General features: G+C 44.2%; 1 protein-coding gene across 1 annotated transcript in view; it reads right to left on the reverse strand.

Moving 5' to 3' along the window:
- Positions 1 to 17,333, reverse strand: part of ATP10D (ATPase phospholipid transporting 10D (putative)) — a 772,711-nt gene that overhangs the window by 595,617 nt on the left and 159,761 nt on the right. Inside the window, exon 2 of the mRNA XM_086962685.1 lies at positions 2,325 to 2,626. Coding sequence (XP_086818811.1) covers positions 2,325 to 2,608 — 284 coding nt within the window. The 5' untranslated portion in view covers positions 2,609 to 2,626. The remainder of the gene's footprint in view (positions 1 to 2,324; positions 2,627 to 17,333) is intronic.

Genomic DNA, 17,333 nt, shown 5'->3' on the forward strand with positions numbered 1-17,333 from the left:
ACAATGGGAGATCTTTCCTGCTGGTCATATCTTTGACCTGGAAGACATGCCCGCACTTTCGGACAGGTTTGTGATGGCCAGGCTGCGAGCAGCACTACTTGCCAAGTTCCCGGACTATCCACTGGAGCCACCCTCCTTTCCCCCCTTAACATTGGTAATAAACAGCAAAAGGGAACTGCACCTTATATCACAGCTCTATAAGGCCTGCTCAGATGTGATACCATTAGATGACACAAGGGTCCGCTCCGCCTGGTAAAGCGGATTGGAGCATCTCTATTACAGACAAGCAATGGTTAGCATGCTGCAGGGTCACTGGAACGGTATCGTTAAATAGCAAACATAGGTTACTGCACTTCAAATTCCTCCGTAGGCTATACGCTACACCCGCTAAAGCACACAGGATAGACCACTCCAGACCGCACACGTGTCTGCTTTGTCAAGCACCCCACGCGGACTTCGCACATTTAGCCTGGAGCTGCCCATGAGTTCACGATTTCTGGGTGGTAGTTCATAAACTCCTTAGTACAATGATTCACATTCCGCTGGAGCCACTACCTGAGATTGCGTTATTGGGGTATGTGGTGCAAATCCCTTTAAAAGGTCCGTAGGTTTGCGGCCATTTCTTTGCTCTTAGACAAAAGAAAAGTAGCGATCTCTTGGGGTGGTAGGAGAGTACTGACGAAGGAGGGATGGATGCGGAGTATGGCAACTTGCACAACACACAGATATGTATGCTAGTACTATTCCGGTATCCTCCAGACCCAGGGACATTTGGGGCCCTCTCCGCACCTTCTTAACTACACAGCAGCAGCCCTCCCCTATGCAGCAAAGCCAGGGTAAGGAACCAGCGGGGATAGGCTGAGAGGGATATCATATTCATTCTTATGGCCCTGGCCACCCTGGGTGGCTTACTGTAACATATTGCACCTACCGATGATGCCTACTGGTCTTCTGGAGACCTTAATGGGATTGCCCTTGACTGTAAACTGGTTATGCTTCCTGCCAGGTATTTCTTCCCCTTTTTGAACTGTGTCTACTGTATTGTGTTAAGACCGTGCACTCGTATCATGCAACAAACAATGTATCGAACTGCCATTGTCAAAATGTGCCTCCTATGTAATTCCATTGAACTCTGTGCCTTGCTTGGTTTCTATGAAAACTGCAAAATAAAGTAAAACAAAAAAAAGTTTGAGGCCCCCAATGGAAGGGATCCCCGGGGCCGAAATTGGCCCAGGGAGGAAGCGTGCTCCCTTCCTCAAAAGATTATGGTGTGTCCCAGGGGGATGTACGCCCTTTCCCCTTTATTAAAAAAGATTGGTCTTGAGGGATGGTGTGCCCAGGGTCTAAACAGGCTCGGGGAGGGGAGCCAAGCAACCCCACTCCCTTTAAATTAAAAAACAAACTTCCCAAGGGGATGAGGTTCCTAGGGCCTTACAAGGTACAGGGAGGGAAAAGGCAAAAGGGGAGGGGGCCCACGAGGCCCCCTCCCCTTAAAGAAATTAACAAAAAAGGCCCTGGGTTATGGGGTCCCCACCCTAGACCCTATGGCCAACCCCCTACTGCGCACAGCTGAAGGCACCGTGAAGGTGGGATTGCCTCCCTTTACGGGGACTACCCGCTTTTATGGGTGTTAGCTGTATATGAGGTTGGCAGTAGGGCCTGGTTTCAGACAGGGCTCTAAAGCCAAACCTCCGCTGTGCACAACCAAAGGCCAGTAGCCAGTAAGTAGGTATAGTTAGGACCTAGTTTCACCAAGGTGAGCAAGCCTGCAGAGCAGTCGAAACGCGTCCAACAGATGACAATTAAAATACTTTTGTCAAAAAGACACAGCATCGGCATCCTTACTGTGTGAGGTTGAGTGGATAATTTAATTGGACTGGGCTTGCGAGGACTAACAACCAGCAGTTGTTTATAACTTTTAGGTGGTGGCAAGTGTGTATTCCATTATATGTATGCTGTGTTTTGTAGGATTTTGGAAGGCTTAACTGGGTAGGAATGTAACTGCTGGAATCGGAGTTGATTGCCTGGGAATGTAGGTGATATCATATGTCACTTTGGGGATAGCTAAAGTTGCAATGAGATTCTGCCACAGCAGCTCTGGGCTGGAGTGGTACTAACAACATTCCAGTGAAGCTTAGAAGCAGCCATTCTGATGCACAGGAGCCTTACTTCTGAAGTCATGATAGGACATACAAAATGACAACTTTTTTGAAACCTAGTCCAAATGTTGACATGTAATAATTAAAGAAGCCAGCATCTATGCAACTCATACACAAAGATCCAATCATCTGTTAAGTATGCATTCTCAATTGAAATTGATTTACCTGTGAAACTGTTCAAATAAATTCCTTGGTATAAAATTCAGCAAAGTGTACTTAGTAGTTCGAATTCGGTTGTTCTTGTATGCTCTGGATACCTTCTCATATTCCGCTTTGAAGTGTGCAAGGCATGGAATTACTATTCGGTGCTTGCCAGTTGGTCGAGAAGATTGATTGGTATAACCAAGCACAGGTGGTGAGGAACACCCATCAAAGGTAGCATTATTTCCACTTTCATGGGATACAAGGCACTGCCAGCGATATCGTACCCATTCGATAGGGTGTGCCATACTGATTATTATGATATTCTGTTGCACACGAACAAAAAAGAAAAAAAAAATTATAAATACAAAGCAACAGACAAGATGTACTTTCTGATCAGTGTATCAATAGCAAGAATGCACATGTTCTCCAATTTTACCTTTCCACAAATAATGTTAGTCTTGTATGAATCATTAACTGGCCTAGACAATCGCTACAGCGGAAACAATGGAAAGCTGCATTCTTATTCATAAAGGAACAAGGCCAAAAGAATTCTATGTGACGACACAGAGGCGAGGATTCGGCTAGTCGTTCTTCTTTCTTTCAAACAGCAGCCATATTTAATAACTGTCGATGGCCCCTGATGGACTTCCTCTTTCTTCGCTGCTGCAGCCTGCGTCAGTGAAGTGTTAACACTTGCCCTCAGTACTGCGGTTTGGGATTGTTTTTGCTTTTTTCTGACTTTGTAATGTATTATTCTTTAATTGAATGCTTGTTGTGCGTTTTACTGAGCTTTCACTCCTCCGACGTGGCCGCAGGAAAGCTCGATTGCTCCTGCATAGCCTCGTAGATTCCTCAGTGCCGGGTTGGGAGTGCACAGAGGTCCGCTGGCCTCCCTTTGTTCTCACAGATGCTCTCTTTCGGACTAGTGCGGGACGGAGGCGCTCGGCAATGACCGTAACTGACGTGACCTCTGTCGTGACCCGACAGATAGGGCGACCTGACAAGAGGACACTAGGACACTGTGGGTCATGAGGGCAGTGACCAGGTCACTGGACACCACATCCTGTTTAGGGACAGGAAGCTAAGGCAGAATGACCAAGGGAGGAAGCAGGACGGACATACATGTAAGCCGTTGTGTGAGATACTAATAAAGAAGCGTTACCAACCGACCTGTGTCCCATAAGTGATGCACTGCCTGGCGATCAGCATAAACACTACAACCTCCGTCCCGTGCTACCCGAAAGAGAAGGGTCTGAGAACAAAGGGAAGCGCGTCTGTCGTTCCGCGTTGATTCACCCGGTTAGCTTGGAGCAGAACACCCCTCTGGGGCAAGATAACAGGCTTCCTCAGCCTGAATGTGTAGCAGACTGGCCCAGGCTTCATTCAATTTCCTGCCCATGTAATTAAAGGGCGTTCTGTATGAGAGGTCGCACAGACCATTGTGCACCATAATTGGCAGGGTCTTGTCCCTCACTTCCCCACTTAACCTCGAAGACCAGTGCAAGCATATGGGAGCGTTTTTTAGCCTATTTTAGGAGCATGTGCAGTGGTCGGGTTAAATACCTCTGGGGACAGGTCTACGTGTGTGGGGTGTTTCTCTGCCACAACCAAAACTCCCTCCCACACCCTCGCCCTGGTTTGTGGTAGACTCTACCTAGGGATCTTGACCTTGGGTTCCAAACCAACCATATTAGCCCTCTTACCTGATGGGTGACCACCACCATACTTACCATACATACAGGTTCTGGCGCCCCTCTCCCTCCCTGCTCCCGGACCCTCACCAGGCCACTGACCCTCCCGGCGATGCCCAGTCAGACCTTCTGGACCTGTACGAGCTCCTACACCCTCGTTCGTCAAAGTGGGTCCCTTGTGAGAAAGGTAGCCATGTATGGGGAGAGTCAGTTATGGAAACCCCTAGATCAGGAGGTCCTCTCCCGCCTTAAAGCAGAATGCCCTCACCCATCCCTCAACGGTAAAGTGCCCGGTACCCTAGAAATCAACTGTGCAGATCGCTTCTCATCAAACTGGACCCCAAACTAGGGGAGCTAGCCACCTCAGAAGCAGGTTAAGTGGTCAGGGAGGGCTCTTCGGTGACCCGTTTGTGAAGTATCTGAGTAAGTTTGCCTCCACTTTCAGCTCCTTGGACAACGCCCAGTCCACAGTGAAACGCATTTTCAATGCATGGGTTTTCGGTGGGGCGGGCCATGTTAGGGGGCGCTCTGCTGGCCACTCCTCACAGACAGTCCAGCAAAGGCCAACAGTCACAGAGAGGACAGTGTCCGGATTCCTCTCGCTTTGGAGGTTTCTATCACACCAGAGGTCGGTCCCGTCGCAGAGGTCAGCGCACGGACCCCTCCCACGGTGAGTTCTTTTATTATCTCATGAAAGTTGCTTGGGGGGCAGAGAGGCAGAGTATCTCAATTATCTAGACAAATGGCGGACCCTCACGACCGACGTTTGGGTGCTTCAAACGGTGCAGGGATTTCATGTAGGGTGTTATGGCTCCCCTATTCAGATCCCCCCCACTTCCATCCCCCTCCCGACACCAATCTGCTTTTCCGGCAGAGAATCAGTCTTAATACCGCAGCAGGTGTAGGAACTCCTAGACAAACAGATGATCTGCAGTGCTTTTCCTCGTCCAACAGGCTTTTTAAGCCAACCCTCCCTGGTGCAGAAGCAGGACGGGGGTCAATGGCCGGTGAAAAACAGCCGAGAGATCAATGAGTGGTTAGTCTACTGCCACTTCAAGATGGAGGGTATTCATCTGCTCCACGACCTTCAGCGCCCCAATGATTGGATGGTCCGCTAGGACCTCAAAGATGCTTACCTTGCGGTTCCCATCTTTCCGCCTCACAGTCTTTCCCGCCAGTTTCTATGGCAGGGCCAAACTTTCGAGTTCATATCGCTGCCCTTTGGCATATCATCGGCACAGTGATGTTCCACCAAGATTTTGCACCCGGTTGGGGAAAGTTGGCGATTACAGGGTGTGAGGATTGTCGAATATCTGGATGACATGTTGTTCGTGAACCAGTGTCCCAAAGTCTTGTCCTAGCAGCTGCTGTCTGCAGTGAACCTCCTCCAGTCCTTGGGATTTGGGACCAATCAGGCAAAGTCCTGCCTTCTATCCTCTCACTCGATCACCTTCTTGGGGTTTGTGAGCAATTTTGTGGCGGCGATCCAAAGTCTCCAATACAGGAAAATGGCAAAAATCTGTCACAAGATACGTTAGATTTTATGAAAGCCTCGGACCTCTCTGCGAAATATCTCAGATTGTTGTCAGCCTCAATCCAGTCTATTTTCCAAGGTCCTCTTCATTTTCGGGCCCTTCAGAGACTAGGCGTGTCATCTGCGCAGGGGTTTAACTTATGCCCAGCAGGTCCCTCTGTCCGAGGATGCAAAGGAGGAGCTCCATTGGTGGCTATCCCACGTGGAGGCAAGGAACAGTTGTGCTATCTTCGGAGCACTACTGGACCTGGTGATCGAGTCAGATGCAAGCTGTTCTGGCTCGGGACACGCTGTGGCGAGATCACCACAGGTGGAGGTTGGTCCGCCGCGGAGCGGTCCCTCCACATCAACTGCCCAGAGCGGATGGCAGGTTCCTTCGCAGACCGATGTTGGACCAGGGACAGAGCCCAGTCCTATGTCCTCCTCAAAATGAGCAACGTGGCGGCCGTCCGAGGCGGCAGGACTCGCTGCAAGAACCTAGTGGACCTAGCCAAGGAGTTGTGGAAATATTGCCTGTCACATCAGTTCTCGGTGAAGGTGGAACATCTCCCAGGACTGTCCAACCAGGTGGCAGACTGGTAAACTTGCCAGCTCCGGGAGTTGGGTTTATAGAGACTATTTGCTCAGATGTTTCAGGCCCTTCAATAGAGAAGGGACCCCACCGATCCTGAACTGTTTGAATCCCGCCTTGACCACCAGCTCCCCAGGCACTTCAACTGGAGGACAGGGGCAACGGCCACAGGCGCATTCCTTCAGGACTGGACCCCGGAACAGGGTTATGCCTGCCCCCCCCCCCCTTTATGCATGATAATGCGGTTGATGACCCAAGTCCGCCGGCAGAGGGCAGAACTGGTGGTGATCACCTCAGTCTGGAGAGCGCGAGCATGGTTTCCAGTTCTGATGGAACTTTACTCTGCTTCTTCAATCCGTCTACACCCATTCCCTCATCTCCTGAGCAATCCAGTGGGTAATCTGCACCCTCTGACAGTGAGCAACTCCCTGCCTCTCATGGCATGGAGGATTGGGGGACTCGATAAAAGGTCTCAGGACTTTCGAGAAACGCTATGTAACTCCTCTCCAGCCTGGGCAGGTGGCACAGTCAAGCGATACTGGTCTGCCTATTCTCGTTGGATGGATTGGTGTCTGCAGCAGAGTCTGGATCCCGTGGGGGCAGACATTGGCCACATACTAAACTTTCTGGCCCATTTGGCTTTGGAAGCCCTGGCGTACAGGACAATTAATACCTTCCTGTCTGCAATCTCGGGCAGTCATGCAGCCGTAGCAGATCACCCGTTGGGAGATCACCCGTGGGTGAAGAAGCTGCGTGGCATCCGGCTTTCCCTTCCTCCAGAACCGAGATACTCAGTTCTCTTGGATGTCAACAATGTCTTGCATCTGCTATCCGAATGGCCTAGTAACAAGTATTTGTCGAGCAAGCAACTATCGTCCAAACTGGCCATGTTGCTCTGCTTGGTGTCCTGTAGACTAGTTTCGAATGTCAGGGCCCTTGATATCTCCGGAAGATCTTTCACCCCGACAGTGTCACCTTCCACATGTCAAGTCGTACCAAATGTCAGTTGCAAGTGATTTCACACACTGATTTCCCAGGAGTACCCAAACTTTGTGTAGTAAGATGTATTAAGGCCTCTGAGGCCATGACGGCGGATGTATGTCCACATGGAGAGAGACAACTTCTCATTGCCTTGAGGAAACAGTTTCGAGCGATCTCATCCCCAACCATTGCGAGATGGGTACGCTGGATGATGCTAGAGGCAGGGATTGACACGTCGGTCTTCGGAGTGCATTCGGCAAGAGGCGCTATGGCATCGAAGGCCTTTGTGCTAGGAGCTTGCTTGGAGGACATTTTGAATGCAGCAGACTGGTCGACAGATTCAACCTTCAAGAGGTTTTACTTTGAACCAGTCTCCTCCATTGTGAACCTAGAGGTGGATAAGCTTTGAACTAACCTAATCCTCGCCTCTGTGTCTGAACATAGGAAAGCTAGGAAAACTTTCATTCTAATGGAAAGTTTCAATTCTATTAAGGACATGGAGAAGAGAATTAGCCCGCCTTCAGGATAAACCTGAACCCTCCCATGTTGAGACATACGTTAAAACGTAAGTAAAGCGTTTCCTGGTTTCTATGTGTTACCGTAAGGCTGTGCAAGACAACCTCGCCGCACACAGGATATTATGACTCCTTTTTCTGTCCATAGGTGCAGAGCCCTCGAAAAAGGATTGAGAAACTTTCACAGTTGGCTTTGTCACAGGAAGAAAGAGGAAGTGCAGCAACGGTCATCAACAGCTATAAAGCCAGGAGGCGCCCGATTGGATAGGAGAATTAGTTACGGACTTGATGTTTTTTTTCCTCAGGCTTCATGGGCGATGAAGTCATTGTTTTGATTGTTAAATAATACTGCGGTTCGAAATAAAGAAGAAAGATTAACCCAATTCTCGCCTCCGTGTCCTTAATAGGAAGTGAAATTTTCCATTACGAAAGCTAGGAAATGTTTCCTTATTTGACAAACACAAAAACAACATTGCAGAAAATCAATCTTTCACATTAAGGCGAAGAAATTCCATTGGAAACTAGTTACAAATATACATTTGTACAGTACTGTTCTCGAATATGTAGATGTTGATTTGATCTACACAGGGGTGTGGGCAAAACAATATTTTACATAATCGCATACTCTAAAGAACAACATTTTTGATTAAGTTCTTGAATAGATTATGAATTTTTGAAACTTTGGTGAAGACAGGGTCGTATGTGGAATTAAGAAAAGTGAAGCAAATATATTGAAGAAATATTAACATTTCGGTCAGTGTTAAAAGAAAGAAAAATATGAACAAAATATAGTAGTAACATTTCTCAATTAAAATATTACATTGAAACAGATTCATGGTTTTCTTAAAGTTAAAGTAAAAAAATGAACTAAATAAAACAACAATAAACAAATCAGACCGGACTCTTCACTAGTTAAATCTAGCATATAGCATCCTCCGAGTATTACACTAGATTCTAGCATCATTTTTTCGAGAGATTAATTCTTTTCAATAAGAACTGGTGGAGTTCACCAACATCCTCTTCGCCTTCACATCTTCATTCGCTTGCCCTTGACTTTCCACAATGTCAAGACCCTTACTCAACAAAGCAGTTTTAGATATATTCCACAAATAACCACCACTTATCCTCGCAAACCTGCCTTTGATCACCTGAACAGGCTCAAGAAATCTGGACAACCCCTTCCTTACCAACAGCAGATTCTTGATTCTCACCCAATATTCAACACTCATAAGAAACCTATGACCATCCTTGCATAGGCTCACTTGGTTACTAAAATCAGATCTTTATTTTGCTTCCTTCTACACAGATTTAGCACTTTCCAATTTTTAATGGCTTTCCGCATCCAAAATGGACATAACTTAAAAGCTGTGCTTCTTACCAGCAGCATTTCATAGGGAGATTTACCGTTGTTGCCTGCAGAGTGGATATATGTGATCAAAGCAACTCCACGGAAGCCTTCAGTATGACCACCTTGCTTCTGTCAGCACGATGAATGCTCTCAACTAAACTGCTCTTTAAGTGCTCAACCTTGCCATTACTTTGAGGATGGTTCAGTGCTGTCCTTATCTGCTTGACACTACATTTATCCAAAAAACACTCTTTTGGAATACCTTGCCTTCCATACACCATCTTAAAAGAAAAAGGTGGGGGACTCAGATACATATTTAACTTTACCTCCATTGACAAATGATTAATACAATGAGGTAGAACTTGAATTAATGAAGTCTAACTTGAAACAGAGCTAAGGAATTCACACCTATTCTCTGACATACCTTCCATAGACATACAACAGATCACTTGCCCACAACCTCAGTGACTCAAAGTTTGTCACTTGCATAGCAGCACACACATTCCTTTACTCACTTTTCCACTTCATCATTGTGACCTGGTCACTAAAAGTCTATTTTCAAGTTTGCGATTTGAGGTATTTATTGCTAGATGGGCAGTGTGTGGGACCTCCAAAATTAAAATTATTATCCTGAAACATGGGTGTGGAATTAATTTGTCACCATCATGCATTGGCCAAGACAATGTTGCTGCTACCTTTTAGAACTGCTGTATCTTTACAGCAGTTTCTTCTCATTAGGTCAACCTTCTGTAAAATGTCTGACTACAGCCTTCTGACTACTACTACAGACTACTGACTACAGACTTCTCTCTGCCTACCACTAAGCTACCTGTAATAGCAATGATACACTCCTCGGCTTCACTCTGGCAAATAGAACACTAATTTTCACCAGTGGCATTCTCGGCATGCAGTCAGCCATTCTGTTTTTCCCAACAGGTTTGTAATTAACTTTGTCAACTTAATAGTTGGAGTTTAATTTCAATCTGGCTAGCCAATCAGTCAACCGCTTGATTTTGATCGAAAAGGGCATAGGTCCATTTTTAGAACAAAAGATCTGCTCTGTAATAAGATTTAAATGGCCCAAACAGACAAGCCTGTCTTTTTCAGAAATGGCGACCTACGTTTTACAATGTGTATAGTTATCTGTAAGTGAACAAGCGGTTCCCCATCGGAGTCAAGACTTGTCCCAATTCATAAGAACTTGTACCCACATTTACACTGTTCATGCGTCTCTCTAGATAAAGGTGAAGAACTAGTGCACTCAAAGTACCTTTTCTGATTTGTTAAAAACAAGGCTGACACTGGTCAGACAAAATAAACTCTGCCTTTTGATTTTAAAGAAAGACCTGTATTCTGTAGCATCAGCAAATGTTTTTTTTTATTATTAAACAGGGGCGTGGAAAAAAAAGATGGCATCTGTTTAAGGCCTATTTCGTGCTCCTACGCCTGTCCGATTTCTACAGAGGATATAAATCGAGCATTGTGGGACCTACAATAGGAGAAGGACTGATGAGGCATCCCAGGATGAGACTGGCATCACTCCAGGAACTAGTGTCTTAAGCTGAACCCTAAATCTGACCTCAGCTTGGCGCCATTCGGGCCGCAAAACAAAAACATGCGTGAAGGAGCATCTGGGGTCACAATGATCAATGAGGGATTTCAACAGGTACACAAAGCATAGTGCTGATTCTTTGAGGAGGGGGGCCCCCTCTGCAGCCCTCCAACTCACAGAAGAGCGCCTAGGACAGGGCTCAGGTACCTAAGACACATGCTGCCCTATTTCCATCCATTGTAAGGCCCACATGACAAACCTCAGTAGAAGAGGAGCACCGGAGCCCTAAAGACTCACATGGGTTAAGAACTCTGTCTGGGAAGCTACTGCGCCCTTGAAGGCTGTACAAGGTTAGGCTTGCGGCCTGGACCACTAAATAAGACCAACAGATTTCGGTACTCATTTTGGAGGTGCCTTTGTCGATACTCAGGAAAAATATTGAGGTAACTACAGTCAAGCACAGACATGACTGAAAATACAGCAGATAGAGAGCCCCATGCTTTTCGCAATGTAGGGGTTCTACCAGTAATCATGAAAAAGTGAGGATGGCAGAAAGAGGCTGGCTCCCATGTGAAGTGGCTGCACAGCACCTCCCGTCCCATGACCTGTGAGGAGGAAATCCCAAAAGAGCAACAAAAGGGAGATATAAAAGAACCATAGCAGATAGTCTGGCCAGAGAAGCAATCAATTATTTATAAAGCGCAACAGCTACTCATCAGAGTGTCCCGGGCCTAAATAAACTGCAACCGTTCACCCCATCCACTGAGTAAAGCTCTCAAAAGACCGGATCGACCTTTTCAGCCACACCGGTGGACACCAGGTGGGGTCACCTCCTATGTCGCCGGAGAAGACGATCAACAGAGCGACAACCAAGGTTTCGAGCTTCTTCTCGCCAGCTGACAAGCACCGGGCTTCTGAACACGACGAGGAGACATCTGCCATGTCCCTTACCAAGGAAGCCTTGATGTCCTCATTACAAGACTTTAAAGCGGGACTCCGCAAAGAGCTGAGTCAAGATATCCAAATCTCAATGGATCAGCTGAAATACGATCTTACTACATGGATGATGGATCTCCAACGCGATGTGGACTCAGTGGGCGTTGGAGTGATCGACCTGGAAACATTTGCCCAAGATGTGGACAATTCAGAAAAGGGGGTGGTGATGAACAGAGTGTCTGAATTAAGCAGACCACTCTTACCCAGTCCAAAGATCAGGGCTTGATCCATCACCGTTATTTATCTCACTGCCCCATCCCAGCTCAGAACCTGGCTATATGCAAATCAGTCTGTCCCTGGCCCAGTGCATCATGGGAACAGGGCAGACTAAACTACCAAGCCAATTCTTCACCAGAAAGGAGACAAGCTACCGGGGACCGGTTTCTGGCATTTCAGCCGTCTTCGGCCCGGCTTGCTTGAATCCTGATGGAGCAGTGAGAAAGGGACTCATGTCTGAGTATACCCTGCTACACCTATAGTGGCCAAAAACGATTCAAAAAAGGGGCTGGTGATGAACAGAGTATCTGAATTAAGCAGACCACTCTTACCCAGTCCAAAGATCAGGGCTTGATCCATCACCGTTATTTATCTCACTGCCCCATCTCAGCTCAGAACCTGGCTATATGCAAATCAGTCTGTCTCTGGCCCAGTGCATCATGGGAACATCATGGGAAAAAATGGTATAAAAGGTCTGTGCGGAGTCCATAAAGACAGACTACCTCATTCAGTTGCTTTAGGTGTGACTGGGCGACGTAGCCTCACAATTAATTGTAATAAAGATGTCTTTTCATATTTCAGATTCTCTGTTGATTTCTTTGCTGTTTTTGAATGGACTACTTATTGGTAAGACCCCTGAGAAGGAGTATGAGAATTTTTAGGTTTCTCAAATGGGGCAACCAACTGTGGGCCTCATCAAAAAGTGACTACCTGGAGGAGTAATCTTGTCAGAGGACAGAAATCTACTGGGGAAGGCAAGACAGAAATCTACTAAAAGAGGTACTCTGTGCACTGAGGTTCTGGGGGATTCTCGGTCTTTGCAGCCCAGTATATTTTTGATTTTTCTGACTTAAACTCTCCAAAAGATGTCACTCCTGACTGAGCAACCTCTTTTTGGTATAAGTTTTTTTTTTAAAAAGAGACTGTAAGTGCAGTTAGAACTTGCCAGTTAGAATTTGGACAACTATTTGTTTGGTATAGCTTTGATAGATTTGTATAGGTTTGTATATGCGAATTGCAATTTGTGTAGGCAGGTAATGAAGGGATTTTTTCTCCATCTGCTTTAGTTGAAGTCTAAGTGGGTCACTCCCAGTCCTTTGTTTGATTTGTATTTGAGGATTGCAATTTTTAATAACCAAGGGTTTTGTATATTTACAAGTGTATCGATAGAGATAGCCCCTTGAAGTTTGAAGCTAGATTAGTGAGCTATAAGATGCCTGATCTTAGCAAATTTGAAGATTTGTGTTGGCCAACTTTGTATACGTTTGGATTAGCCGGTTAAATAGGTTAGGTTTACTAACATATTTCTTCCTTGGTGATTTTGTATCCCCAAGGAATTAAAATATGACATGATACAAAATAAGGATCCTTTGCTCTGTGCACTTTTTTGTATGGTGATATGCAGAACGATTTTTGGTGTTCTGCCAGCCACAGCTAGTGAATTAAGTGTATTTTTGGTTTTCCTGCACATACAGTTAGTGCTGTTGGGCTGTTTATACAATTTTTTTTTTGGAACACTATTGGGAAGTGTTTCTTGTAAATATGACTTACAGCTTGTACAGTCTGGACTGTCTTGTTTTCGTCCTGAGTGTTGCTTTGTGGGTTAAATGTGTGTTTAAATGTGATTTTTCTCATTAGTGTAACTTCAGTATGTACATAGCATTCGCGCAATTTATGAAAGCACTGTATTGTGTGTTCTGAATGTTTCAACACTTTGTTTATGTCTGAAATGAGCTCAGTGTGTGTGTGGGTCACATTCAATAGCTATAAATAAGGCCCCCAAACAAAAACGAAATTACCTATTTTTGCAAAAATATATAAATTTACAGCATTTTTCCTTAGATGCACTGTATTAGATGTTCACAGGCAAACCTTTCAACTGCAGTATATTTGATTGGAATGTTCATTCAGCCAGCACTTTTTCAATTAAACACGGGTGGAATTTTGCATACCCGTCCTTTTAAATGTGGCGCAAAAATGTGACGCAGGATTGTGACACGTTTTAAGTTAGGCATATGCGCTTAGGTTTGTGAGTTAATGCATCTAAATGATAGGCAAGGGATGCAGCGGAGTCTTATATGTACAACAATTACAAAAAAGGGATAAATGTTTTTTTTTAGAAGACATAAATTATTAATTATGAAAAATAATTAAAAATTAGTGCTACAAAAATCGTTTTTTAATATCTATAAAGCTTAACACTTGTACTATGACCTCCTAGCATTAAAAGTTGATTTAAGTTATGTTGCATCACTAAAATGACAAGTATTCGTGTGTATAATTACCCCTTGGCATAGGCGCAAGCAAGCTCATTTTTATAAAGTATAAGTTATTATTTTCAAGTACCTGACTCATGGGTTATGTAATAGACATTCTAGTAATGCATATTATGCAACAAAAATGTAGGATATTCATTTTTTAAAGCCCAAAATATGAAAGTCGATTTTGAGTAAAAGCACTGTTTAAACTGCATTTTTCTTCCATTCAGAGTGTTTTTTTTAAAGTGTCTCAGGCTTATGCAAATGCATACATTTAGGTTTGGATATATATTTGCAGGTTGTGCCTTCTTATGATTCAGTGGGTTAATGTGTCAGTACACAGGCTTGTTTTAACCCCTTGTATGCTGATGACGAACCCCAGCCGTCATGCACTACGGTGCTCGTGTGCTGATGACGGCTGGGGTTCGTCATGGCCCGCCCCTGTTCGTTTGTTTACCGCACAGCGGCGGAAACGGGCCAGCAGCGAAGGGGTTAATATCAGGGTTGAAGGTTCTAGCTTCAGCTAGGCCCACGGAAAGTTTTTTTTTTTAAGGCTGATTAAGTGTGTACCATAGGATTGCAACAAGCATTTACTCTAAAAAAAAAACTGGTCTGTGTGTCTTTAGGTTTTGAGAAACATTGACAGTTAATGTAGTTTAATGATCTGGGAATAGAAATAATTTTGGCGCCTAAAAAAAAAAAATATTTTTCAAAATAGAGTGAATTATTGCAGGTTAGATAGAGCCTACTGGCTTTGTCAGCTTCAATGTGGCAGGGGCCGGGAGAATTTGCAGAGGCTGGCTCGAGTGCGCTGCTGAGATGTTATCTTTTTAGTTTCCTGTAAACAATGGAGAAGGCTGTCATGTTGACATTTGTGACCCTTTAATTAGGACTTTGCCTCTGAGGAATGCAGAATGACCTCTCTGAACGGGCCTCTAGAGGTGAGGTTTCTGGTTTCTCCGTGAGAACATCAATAAAATGAAAGAACTGGATTTAAAAGGGAAAATAAATAGGGGTTCCTCTGAAGGTCCCAAACATGTGTTAAATAATCGGCAGAAATGATACATTTGTGTCCCCACGCTAAGGAAAATAAGGTTTGCTAGCTGCGTTTATTTTACAGAAAATGAAGTGTTGCATTAAGTCCTAGATAGAAAATAAGACAGGCTGCAGGCCTACGTAAAAAAAGATTTGCTCATTAGGTATTATTTTTTTCAGTACACATTATAGGTGCCAAATTCATATAGAGTGTCAGTATAACCATTTCTTTTAGAACGGTAAAAATATGATGGCTTGATGTGAACTGACAAGAGAGTAACAGTTAAGTAATGTAACTTTATTTTTGCGTATGTTACAATTTTTTTGTGCTGTATATTTTTCTGCTTCTGCCAACAGATTATTCATGGATTGTTCTAAGGCAGACAAGACATGCAAGTTTGGTTAATTGAAAGGAGGAGATGTGTTTTATTTGCGTAATTTCTTTGGAAAAAAATGTTCATGTTTGTGTATTTGGCCCTATCGTGAAATATTTTAATTGGTCCTGTATGTTAGGAGAGAGACAGTAAAGTTATACTTGACAGTAGACTCCAACTATGTTGTGTTCTACTGTCAAAAGGATGGTGCAGGCCCAAATATTGGGTTTTTGGCTGCAGGTTTACAGTGCATAAAGTACATATGCCATGGTGCTGTGTGGCACCGCCAACAAGTATATCTGATGGCTTGACATGTGCATTTTTTTTTTTTGTGTTTGTTTTATGTTGTTACTATTACAAGTTCTCCTGTGTTGTGAAGGGGTCCGTATGACGATACGTATCGTTACACAATAATTGGATGAATTTGGTATCATGATACATTTCACAGATATGGTTTTCATACTGTGAGGAAGACAGGCAACACTTTTACCAGTGCATGCCTAAATTTGGCTATATTGATATTGAAGAAAACTAAAAAAGATTTACAGGTTCAAAGTGCATCACCTGATGTAAGTCACTTACTGCACATTCCCTTAAAGGAATAGGCAGCCCTAAATTGTTATGTATCCTTGATTGGACCCAAGGATGGAATTATAGATCTGTGACTCAAGGTGACCTAATTTTTATATTGCATTATTTAATCATGTTTTGTTTCCCAAATAGCATATGGCTGTGTCCCTTGAAAGGAAACCAGGTTTAATTTTTTTCTCTCCTGAAGAGAGAACAGGAACATTAGTTAGGATTACCGTATATGGTGTAGTTGCCAGAGGTAGAATTATAATTTGTGTAACTTTGGTCTTTTGTGTATCCCCCGTACTCTTGGTGCTGTGTCACATGCCCGAGGCACCTAAGCAAACTCTTGTTCTTCCTATAGATTTTTCTTTTGTTGCTTCTCCCCTGACCAATTTCGCATTATGCTGTCAGCCCATTTATTATGAGTGTATTGTTTATGTGCACACTTCTAGACAGCAGTGATGTATCAGGGACCCCCCATGTTATGTATAATTTTCTTTTGTATGACCAGACTGGTTTGCAAGAATTTTCCTTAGGCCTACTTAAAAAAAAAAAATTCAGACTAACTGTCGGGGTAGTGATAGACTGGTTAACTGACCCAATATTATAGTAAGACAAGTTTTCCATCTCATTAGGAGATATCTTAAGTTTACCCTTTTGAACATGACAAATTTTCAATGCCTATTTTAATTTTTCAGTTCCCTTTTGTTCCTGCTGCTTTAATTTTTGTGGGATCAGATGTGTTTTAATCATGCAAATACCAGGACTTTCTAGTGCTTATCTTTTTTTCCTGCACATTTGATCATTAGCCTTTGTATTGCATAGTGCACCTGATGCACATTTTTTTAAAAGAGACTTTTCTTCATGCCCTTGATAATCTGTATTATGCCATTTCTCTATTTGAGAAGTTCTAAGATAAGAAATTTAGGAACACCTAGGCTCAATAATTGAGGAAAATATGTATTTACCCCATTAGACAATGCCACTGTGTGAGGACATCCATTTAGATTCCTATGGCATATTACCACTCGCTTGCAGATTGCAGGCCACCTGCTTGCAGTCCCCTTGTTAAAACACATGAACTGTTTTGTGCTCGATTCGAGGGAAACTCACAATTGTGTTACGTTTCCTATACCACTAGGTTCTGCGGGACCTTCCAGAGTCAAAGGAAGAGTGATTCCCTGTAGACCTGTGATCAAGACTAAGCCCACTCCCCATCAGTGACCGCTACATATGAATGACAGATTTCTTGGCTCTACAATTCCTGCAACAAGAAAGTCACGAAGCTGGACAGTGATCATCAGCGCGACATCAGTGGTACCTCCCAAGCAAGGCATTTGCTTCACTGAAAGGCGTTGCAAAAAAAAAAAAAAAAAAAAAGGAGGA

Source organism: Lissotriton vulgaris, chromosome 3_1, assembly GCF_964263255.1.
Source record: "Lissotriton vulgaris chromosome 3_1, aLisVul1.2, whole genome shotgun sequence".
NCBI lineage: Eukaryota > Metazoa > Chordata > Amphibia > Caudata > Salamandridae > Lissotriton > Lissotriton vulgaris.